Source organism: Saccopteryx bilineata, chromosome 11 (genome assembly GCF_036850765.1).
Source record: "Saccopteryx bilineata isolate mSacBil1 chromosome 11, mSacBil1_pri_phased_curated, whole genome shotgun sequence".
Taxonomy (NCBI): Eukaryota; Metazoa; Chordata; class Mammalia; order Chiroptera; family Emballonuridae; genus Saccopteryx; species Saccopteryx bilineata.
This window is the reverse complement of record NC_089500.1, coordinates 26841871-26852385: the sequence shown is the minus strand read 5'-3', so window position 1 is coordinate 26852385 and position 10515 is coordinate 26841871. Positions and strand designations below refer to the sequence as shown.

The following is a 10515-nucleotide window of genomic DNA, read 5'->3' as shown; positions in this document are numbered from 1 at the left end:
AAGTCTCGTCAAAACAGGAAGAATAATACAATACAGAAAGTCTGGAAAATAACCTGATTGGTTGTTTCCGAATTGTCATTTACCCGTAAGCAAGATGGAGGGCGCCTTTGCACATGCGCGGAGAGAGAAAGCTTAGGCGGGGAGTTCCGGCGCGGCGGGTTACGTTTCAGTCAGGGATTGGCGGCGCCAGGGCTGAGAGGCGGGACCGGAAACACCCGTGTTGTGGGACGCAGCCGGTTTAATCCAAACATCTTTCCAGTGCCTTGGTTCTAGCGATAGGTGCAGCTTTACACAGGTGCAATGGGGGAAGCGGAGAAGTTTCACTACATCTACAGTTGTGACCTGGACATCAACGTGCAGCTTAAGATGTGAGAAACTGTGGGGACAGGGACTGGATTGTTGGCGCTTAGGGACCGGGAATGAGGGCTCTGTGGGTTTGGAGAGAGGATGGTTACTAGTTTGAATGCTGGCCTTGGGGGCAGCGGGAAGGGCTGTGGCCAGGACTGCGGAGGAAAGCGGGAGCGCAAGACGGGGGCGACGGGAGGATTGAGGACGTGGTCTCAGGGAGGACAGCGGTAGAAATAAGCCCTTAACTCGCACGGTGTTTTACTTCCTTCAAAGCATTTTGCTATGCACAGCAACCTTTTGAAGCATTACTAGCTCATTTGACAGATGAAGAAATTAAGTCTTAGTAAAGTCGTCTCGCAGCTAATTGGAAGATCTTTATTGTAGACTCTTTAGTTGGTGCAGATGAGAAAGCTGAGAAAAAAGATGAGCACGTGGATGCTCAGTAGAATGAGAAGCACGGGAAGTGTTAGAGGATTGGGGTGAACCTTTGGAAAGCCTGGCATTGTTTCGCCAGAGAAGTTGGGAGTGAGTCTGAGAGGAGGGTGCCAGTTGCAAAGAGACCAGACAATAGGAGAAAAAGGCCTTGCAGGAATATCTTGGGGCATCAGGGTTGAAGTAAAGGCCAAGGGCATGACATCGTGAGATGAAAATAATGGAACTGAGGTGTGGCACCGGTAGGACCGAGTTGGAAATGATGTCCATTTTAAAGCAATCTTGGAGGAGTATTTTAATATGCAAAAATATCACACATTATTAATCACAACATCTTTCATAATATATCAGAATTTAACAAATGTTCCTCAGTCATAGGTGCCTTTGAGTGAATGTTTCTTTTTATTGTCAGAAGTTACCTAAGATTGACAATTTGCTATTCTTTTTGAGTGATGTTAAGAATAATATATCAACAACGTACTGTCCATTTGTGTAGTACTTTATACATTCATTTAAGGTAATTTCTACATGATAACATCACTAGATGCTTATACAGGACCTGTATGCCATCATCTGGTCCAGGGCTTTCCTTTAGTCACTTTCCTCTGTTTTTCTTGGACATATGAATGTATTTTTGAAACTTTTGAACATTAAAAGGAAAGAAAAGAACTGGTCCATTATTAACAGATACACACATTGAATATTTTGAGGCAAAGATAAAATATTCATCAGAAGTTTGGTAAAATTTAGTACTAACCATCTTTTGGCTTCTCAGACTGGCATTGTTGGTTTTTTTTGGGGGGGGAGGGAGCTGCAGGTATCAATTCAGAATCATCAAGTCAGAAAATAGTAAATTCTTTAAATATGTTTATTCTCCCCAGGTCTTTTCATCTGTTTCTGTGGTTTTAATAACAGCTTGCACTTTGATGTCTCTTTTCTTAGCACTGTCATTGAATATCAAACTGTCCACAAGACGTGGTCACTTTGGATGTCCCACAGCACTTTAAAAGCAACTTGTCCCAAACTGAGTACATCATTAGGCTGCCTCGTTAACTCTGAATTTCCTACATTGTCTCATCCTATTTTGGTGATTGTTAGCAACATTTATTGAGTTTGTTAAGACAGAAAACTCAGAGTCATGCAGACACCATCCCTTACCTTCTCTGTTTAATCAGGCACAAGTTGTCTTGAATCTACTTGCTAAATATCTTTTCTACCTTACTGCCCTAGATTATCTTTTCCCTCTCTAATTTTGACTGAAAATCTAACTTATCTTGCTTTTGGTAAGATCTTATTAGATGTAAAGGTAACTTTAATTTCATGTACAGGAAAATGTTTAGGTAGCGTAAGCTTGCTTTGACACAACCATAAACTCTTTAGTATTTGTCATTGTTTGCTTAAAAAATGTTTGTCTAAACATTATTGTTCTTATACTTCCAGAGGAAGTTTGGAAGGAAAGAGAGAACAAAAGAGTTATAAAGCTGTTCTAGAAGACCCTATGTTGAAGTTTTCAGGACTGTACCAAGAGACATGCTCTGACCTTTATGTTACTTGTCAAGTTTTTGCAGAAGGGAAGCCTCTGGCCTTGCCAGTGAGAACATCTTACAAGGCATTTAGTACAAGATGGAAGTAAGTAGTTTTCTTGCATATGGTGAGTTTCCGACTGTCCTCCCATTTCTTTGTAAATGTTGTATGATTTGGTAATGATTATAGAGAAATTTTTAAAAATTTCTTTAATACTTATAAGCATTAATTGAGTAGTTTAAAGCAGTAACCTACTTAAATAGAATAAAGTATTAAATATAACTCAGTTAAGATGGAAGTGAACTTCTTTGTATTCAATATGTTGACATATTTTTAGAAGAACTTGATTCACAAAATGATTCAAATTAAAAACACATGCATAATGTAACATCTTTAAATTTTCATTCTATGCCTTTGAACACAAAAACACTTCTTGATAGTCTTAAAAGTTGTCCAGTCAGATGTTTGGAGCTCAGATCTTTAAAGGCAGATCTATTATCTGTTTGGATCATATTTTATTATATGAAACTAACTTTTTTAAACTACATGGTTTATTGAGCATGGTACATTAGCAAACCATTATCAGGATGCAAGGCAAATATAATGAACATGAATTTCCTGGTTTTTTGGAACAATATTGTGGGTCCAACATTTAACCTTTTAATACTGCTTATTTGATAGGTTATATGGTGTTGTTTTTTTTAAAATTGATTTTAGAGAGTAGAAAAATGTTTATTTTTAAAAAAGATTTGAGAGAGAGAGAGAGAGAGGCAATGAGAAGTATCAACTCAGAGTTCCTTCACTTGAGTTGTTCATTGCTTGCTTGTTGCTTGTATGTGCCTTGACTGGGCAAGCCTGGGGTTTTGAACCAGTGACCTCAGTGCTTCAGGTTGATGTCCTAAATGCTGTGCCACCACAAGCCAGGCGAAAAGCATTAATTTGTGTATTCATTGGTTGTTTCCCATATGTGCCCTGACTGGGCAGTGAACCCACAACCTTAGTGTTTTGGGACTATGCTCTAACTGACTGAACTAACCGGCCAGAGCCTATATGGAGCAGTTCTAATGCTTGATCTACGAGTGTTATTCCATACCTTGGTAGGCTAGCTATGGGATATACCTGTTGTGTGCTGCTAGGAAGTAGCTTATGCCCACGGTGTTCATGGAAGACAAGGTATGGCCACATGGACTGCCAGGCTCTGCTGGTAAGGCTACAACCCTATGTTTATTCTGGAAAATTTTAAACCTTATATAATGGATTTATAAGTCCATTCACCTAGTTTTGATGATTACTAACTCAAGGGCAATCTTGTTTTATCTTTACCAATGTTAATTTTGAAGCAAATTCCCAATATATTATCCTAATTGTAAATATTTATGTATATTTCTTTTTAACTACATACATAATTGCACTATCATTACACCTAAAACAACAGACCAAAATTTCTTAATTGTATCAAAGGTGGTTATACCAGAGTCAAGATATCTACAAAACCTGGAATTGTATGCAGAATTTTGTGTGCTGTTTATTTTTACAGGAACAAAGCTAAAAGCTTATTAGATGTCCTGGGGTAGCTTGCGACGCCAAAAAGACTTAGACTCACTAATTTAGTTCTAGAAAGTCAACATTTACAAATTGTGAACAGTAGGACTTAGGAGTGCATTAATCATACTAGAGAGTTAGTACAGTGTGTGTAAGGGTCAGGGTGCATGGTAGGAGTCAGACCATCTGGACTCAGGCTTTACGGTTTTACAGTGCAGTGAAAGTTGGTAGGTGAATTTAGTCTTGAGGTAATGAAGGTTGGGGTAGGGATGATGCGTGGGGAGGTAGAGAACAAAATGATGTTCAAAATATACAGCTTTTTTTTTAAATTTTTTTTTTTATTTTTTTGTATTTTTCTGAAGCTGGAAACGGGGAGAGACAGTCAGACAGACTCCCGCATGCGCCCGACCGGGATCCACCCGGCACGCCCACCAGGGGGCGACGCTCTGCCCACCAGGAGGCAATGCTCTGCCCCTCCAGGGCGTCGCTCTGCCGCGACCAGAGCCACTCCAGCACCTGGGGCAGAGGCCAAGGAGCCATCCCCAGTGCCCGGGCCATCTTTGCTCCAATGGAGCCTTGGCTGCGGGAGGGGAAGAGAGAGACAGAGAGGAAGGAGGGGGTGGGGGTGGAGAAGCAAATGGGCGCTTCTCCTATGTGCCCTGGCCGGGAATCGAACCCGGGTCCCCCGCACGCCAGGCCGACGCTCTACCGCTGAGCCAACCGGCCAGGGCCCAAAATATACAGCTTTTGATGTTTGACCAGATCTTTCCAGAATTTCTAAACTAGCTAGGGTAGTTTTGAAACTCTTTAGCTACAGATTTGTTTTCTTAAAAAGAACTCTTCTGTAGAAACTCAGTATATATAACAGGTTAAAGTACAGTACTTTGTTTAAAGGTGTGGGAAGCCTGGTGTTGGATTGCAAATGATTTAAGGCTTGATTGCTTGATGATAATATATTGTCTCCTGGTCAAAGGGCAGACACAGGGGTGAGAATTTTTACCTGCTGATCCATAGGTTGCAAGATTGAAGTCGTGTTGGGTGGGAGGTAGAGGACTTTCATGAATTTGAACTCATCAGGAATGTCATCTTCAAGACCAGGTGGGTGGGCTGGAGCATTTTCAAGGATTAGTAATGCTTTCATCGGGAGTTTATTTTCTTGAAGATATTTCTTCACTGCAGGACCAAAGATGAGATTTACCAATTCAATAAAAAACTGCCGCGTAACCTATGCCCTAGCATTGGCACGCCACATAACCTGCAGTTTTTCTTTAAGAATCTTGTGAGTCTTAAAGGCTGGAGGATTTTCAGAATGATACAGTAGCAGTGGCTTTACTTTACAGTCACCGCTAGCATTTGCACACAATGCAAGGGTCAGATGGTACTTCATGGATTTATGGCCTGGCAGCTTCTTCTCCTGTGCAATGATGAAAGTCCTCTAGGGCATTTTTTTTCCAAAGCAATCCTGTTTCATCACAGTTGAACACTTGTTGGGAGATGTAGCCTGCCTATGCGATAAGCACAGCAAAACATGCGATGTACTCCTCGGCTGCCTTAACATCAGCACTCGCAGCTTCACCATGCCTCACCACCCAGTGGATGCCAGATCTCTTCTTGAAATTTTCAAACCAGCCGTGACTTGCCTTAAACGTATCTTCTGCCTCTTTTGAGGTTGATGATTCTTCAAGTTGCAGTAAATAATACGTGCCTTTTCGCATATTACAGTCTTCGTCACTGTATCTCCTGCCAGCTCTTTCTCTTTCACCCACACCAGCAGAAGCTTCTCCATTTCTTCATGGATATCTGTCCTTAATTGGGACAGAATTGTAGTTCCTTTTGCTGGATTTGCGCTTTTGATGGCATCCTTTTGTTAAGGATCGTACAAATTGTAGATGTATTGTGGTCGTACAGCTTTGCCAGTTCAATCACGCTCATGTTTTTCTATTATTTCTTGCTTTACTTCTGTCGACATCATTCTCTTCTTCTCACCACTGTCCTTTACTCTCCCATTCTTCGACCCCATGATAGCACACAAAAAAAAGTTAGTAAAAAATGCAAAAATGATGCAAGAACAGGTACAGCGCACGAGATTCAACTTGATTCTGCAGGTAACACATGAGAAAGAACAAGATGCTGGTGTTGTGCTGCCGGTACTGGATCTGTGCGCCAACTAGTGGCAGCTTCCTGAATCATGACTCGTATCGGAATTTTGCTCAGATCTTAAACAAAAATATCGACTGAGTCACAGCTCATATCTTTAAAAAAAAAATTTTGTATGTCAGTCTGCTCGTATCTCAAGGTACCACTGTATACAAACATGCTTTAAAAGCACAAAAAACTAATAGCTAAGTGTTATCATTATTAATGAAATAACTTGAGGAACAGAAAAATCTCATGTAAAAAAATGTCACGTTTGTCCTGAGCTGTCTGGTAACTTCATATTACAAAGGTAGTGAATAGTCTGCTTTAGTCTTTTTCAGGCTTTGGTTTTCTGCTTTACTCAGGCATATTATAGGACCATGTTATCCTTAGCAGTGTTTTGTATAAAACCTGTATTCCAGGCAATGCTTATAGACATTCACAGTTTGGTTCAAAACAAGTTTGGTTATAAAGAGGGTTTAGTGTTTCCTGACCAGGTGGTGGCACAGTGGATAGAGCATTGGCCTGGGATGCTAAGGACCCAGGTTTGAAACCCTGAGGTTGCTGGCTTGAGTATGGGGTCACTGGCTTGAACGTGGGATCATAGACATGACCCCATTGTCACTGGCTTGGCTGGACTGCCCCCCACCCATCAAGGCACATACAAGAAAGCAATAGCAAACAACTAAAATGCCACAGCTATGAGTTGATTCTTTTCAATCTCTTCCTTCCTGTCTATCTCTGTCTGTCTCTCTCACAAAAAAAAGTGTTTTCCAAAATTATTATTAGTATTATATTCTTTGAGTCTGAGTGATATTTTGGTTTTTTTGGATTAAAAGCTTTATCACTGTTATTTTTTATGAGCTCTGTTTTTCAAAAATATTTATTTCATGTGTTTTGTATTTAAAATTGAAATTGCCTAGGGCAAAATTGAGGTAACTGTCACATTCATTTTTGTAGTACTGACTTAATCTTTTGGGACATTTTCTCTGGCCAAACCTTCTCATATGGTTTGTTAATTTTAAAGAGGGCTTTATATCTATAATACATGTTTACATTGACTTTATTTCCATAGCTGGAATGAATGGCTGAAACTGCCTGTGAAGTACCCTGACCTGCCCAGGAATGCCCAGGTGGCCCTGACTATCTGGGATGTGTATGGACCAGGGAAGGCAGTGCCTGTGGGTGGGACGACGGTTTCGCTCTTTGGAAAATACGGGTAAGCATGCTCTTTTCCTGATCTATAGGGGTGTTGTAGTTTTCTGGTCCTTTTCTTTTTGGGAAGCTCTAATAGTTTATGTCCAGACTGGTTCTGTGTGTACATGTTTGGCACATGACTCCGTCATTCTCCAGACTGAATATGATGGATTTTTGATAGGGTATGCTGATAGATTAATTAAGAAACGCAGTTTATGTTACTCTGCTGTTAGTGATTGGTAATGTGATCCCCACTAGAAAATAGTCATTGGAAATCAGAGTCTTGCTTTTAGGAAAAGTGCTATATGCCATATACTGTAACAGCTTTGCTTTTCTGCTTCATCATACTAGTGATAAAAGGAAAATAAGCAGGGTTAAAAAGCACTAATATGCTAATCGTGGTAACGATTATAATAGAAAAGTTAATTCAGCTTTTAAAAATTTACAGATAATAAAAGTTTATTTTGAACAAAACAAAACCCATATTTCTGTCCTTTTTCTCTTGGAAAGGAGATTCACTGTTTATCCTTAGAAAAATTGTTGATATTCTATTACTTATTCTGTGTATATTAATTGGATCTTTTCTTTAAAGAACGTGGTCTTTTATCAAGTATTGAGTTAGCTTTGTATACAGTTATTTAGTAAGGACAGATCGTGCATGTTTTATTTTTTCCCTTTCATTTATTTTAAGACTGAGTTGGTACCCTGGTAACCTGCAAAGGTAGTGAGTGATTGATGGTTTTCTGTTTTTTGTCTTTATGTTTTATCCTGAACTTTATAGTCTTAAACATTTTTTATCTTTATTCGTTATAATGCCTCTCTTATAGGAACCCCTTCAAGTTGATCCCATGTCCTTTCGATAGTACTCTAACAGACATTAATAGCTTCTGTGCTTTCTCTTAGACAAGCTATTCCAGCTCATCGGGACGTTTCTGCCTGAGATCTGGTGTCTTTGAAAAACATCCTTGTTCCTTTCATTGCCAAACAGTAGAGACTTTCGTCTAAATATTACCAAACTTCTTCATTTTTGTTTATTTTAAAGTTGGGAAATGTGTATCTCCTGAATTAATTTTCACATCATTAAATATGAATGGTCATATTTTGATATATTCATTTGCTCTTTGAGATTATATTCCTGTGAATTGTTTTTGAAGTCTTTGGCCCACTTTTTAAAATTGCAATGTAGTTCACCATAAAATTATTGACATTGTTTTGAGTTGTTGTTTTTCTTATTAATGTAGTGAGGGGGTCTTTGTAGATTAAAAAAGTCATACCTTTGTGTGTTTCATGCTACAAATACTGTATTTTCTGTTTGACATTTTCTTTTTAATTTCTTAAATATTTGTTTATTTACTTACTATTCATGGATCTTAAATTATGAAGTAGAATTTATCAGCTTTTTTTTTTTTTTTTTAATAAATTTTTATTAATGGTAATGGGATGACATTAATAAATCAGGGTACATATATTCAAAGAAAACATGTCTAGGTTATTTTGTCATCAAATTATGTTGCAAACCCCTCGCCCAAAGTCAGATTGTCCTCCGTCACCCTCTATCTAGTTCTCTGTGCCCCTCCCCCTCCCCCTAACTCTCTCCCTCCCTCCCTCCCTCCCATGTCCTCCCTCCCCCCCCACCCTTGGTAACCACCACACTCTTGTCCATGTCTCTTAGTCTCATTTTTATGTTCCACCAATGTATGGAATCATGTAGTTCTTGTTTTTTTCTGATTTGCTTATTTCACTCCTTATAATGTTATCAAGATCCCACCATTTTGCTGTAAATGATCTGATGTCATCATTTCTTATGGCTGAGTAGTATTCCATAGTGTATATGTGCCACATCTTCTTTATCCAGTCTTCTATTGAAGGGCTTTTTGGTTGTTTCCATGTCTTGGCCACTGTGAACAGTGCTGCAATGAACATGGGGCTACATGTGTCTTCACATATCAATGTTTCTGAGGTTTTGGGGTATATACCCAGTAGAGGGATTGCTGGGTCATAAGGTAGTTCTATTTGCAGTTTTTTGAGGAACCACCATACTTTCCTCCATAATGGTTGTACTACTTTACAGTCCCACCAACAGTGAATGAAGGTTCCTTTTTCTCCACAGCCTCTCCAACATTTGCTATTACCCGTCTTGTTGATAATAGCTAATCTAACAGGAGTGAGGTGGTATCTCATTGTAGTTTTGATTTGCATTTCTCTAATAACTAATGAAGCTGAGCATCTTTTCATATATCTGTTGGCCATTTGTATCTCTTCCTGGGAGAAGTGTCTGTTCATGTCCTCTTCCCATTTTTTTATTGGATTGTTTGTTTGTTTGTTGTTGAGTTTTATGAGTTCTTTGTAAATTTTGGATATTAGGCCCTTATCTGAGCTGTCGTTTGAAAATATCAGTTCCCATATAGTTGGCTGTCTGTTTATTTTGATATCAGTTTCTCTTGCTGAGCAAAAACTTTTAATTCTGATGTAGTCCCATTCATTTATCTTTGCCTTCACTTCTCTTGCCATTGGAGTCAAGTTCATAAAATGTTCTTTAAAACCCAGGTCCATGATTTTAGTACCTATGTCTTCTTCTATGTACTTTATTGTTTCAGGTCTTATATTTAGGTCTTTGATCCATTTTGAATTAATTTTAGTACACGGGGACAGGCTGTAGTCAAGTTTCATTCTTTTGCATGTGGCTTTCCAGTTTTCCCAACACCATTTGTTGAAGAGGCTTTCTTTTCTCCATTGTGTGTTGTTGGCCCCTTTATCAAAGATTATTTGACCATATATATGTGGTTTTATTTCTGGGCTTTCTATTCTGTTCCATTGGTCTGAGTGTCTATTTTTTTGCCAATACCATGCTGTTTTGATTATCGTGGCCCTATAATATAGTTTAAAGTCAGGTATTGTAATGCCCCCTGCTTCATTCTTTTTCCTTAGGATTGTTTTGGCTATTCGGGGTTTTTTATAGTTCCATATAAATCTGATGATTTTTTGTTCCATTTCTTTAAGAAATCTCATAGGGATTTTGATGGGAATTGCATTAAATTTGTATATTGCTTTGGGTAATATGGCCATTTTGATTATATTTATTCTTCCTATCCAAGAACAAGGAATATTTTTCCATCTCATTGTATCTTTTTCGATTTCCCTTAACAATGCTTTGTAATTTTCATTATATATCCTTTACGTTCTTTGTTATGTTTATTTCTAGGTATTTTATTTTTTTTGTTGCAATCGTGAAGGGGATTATTTTTTTGAGTTCGTTTTCTAATATTTCATTGTTGGCATATAGAAAGGCTATGGACTTTTGTATGTTAATTTTGTATCCTGCGACCTTACTGTATT

At 38.6% G+C, this 10515-nt stretch overlaps 1 protein-coding gene across 4 annotated transcripts in view; it reads left to right on the top strand.

Annotated features, from left to right (window-relative positions):
* Positions 1-228: 228 nt before the first annotated feature.
* Positions 229-10515, top strand: part of PIK3C3 (phosphatidylinositol 3-kinase catalytic subunit type 3) — a 575824-nt gene continuing 565537 nt past the window's right edge. For all 4 annotated transcript variants that reach the window (XM_066246827.1, XM_066246828.1, XM_066246826.1 and 1 more), the window contains exons 1-3: positions 229-368; positions 2221-2409; positions 7058-7201. In XM_066246827.1, coding sequence (XP_066102924.1) covers positions 301-368; positions 2221-2409; positions 7058-7201 — 401 coding nt within the window. In that variant the 5' untranslated portion in view covers positions 229-300. The remainder of the gene's footprint in view (positions 369-2220; positions 2410-7057; positions 7202-10515) is intronic.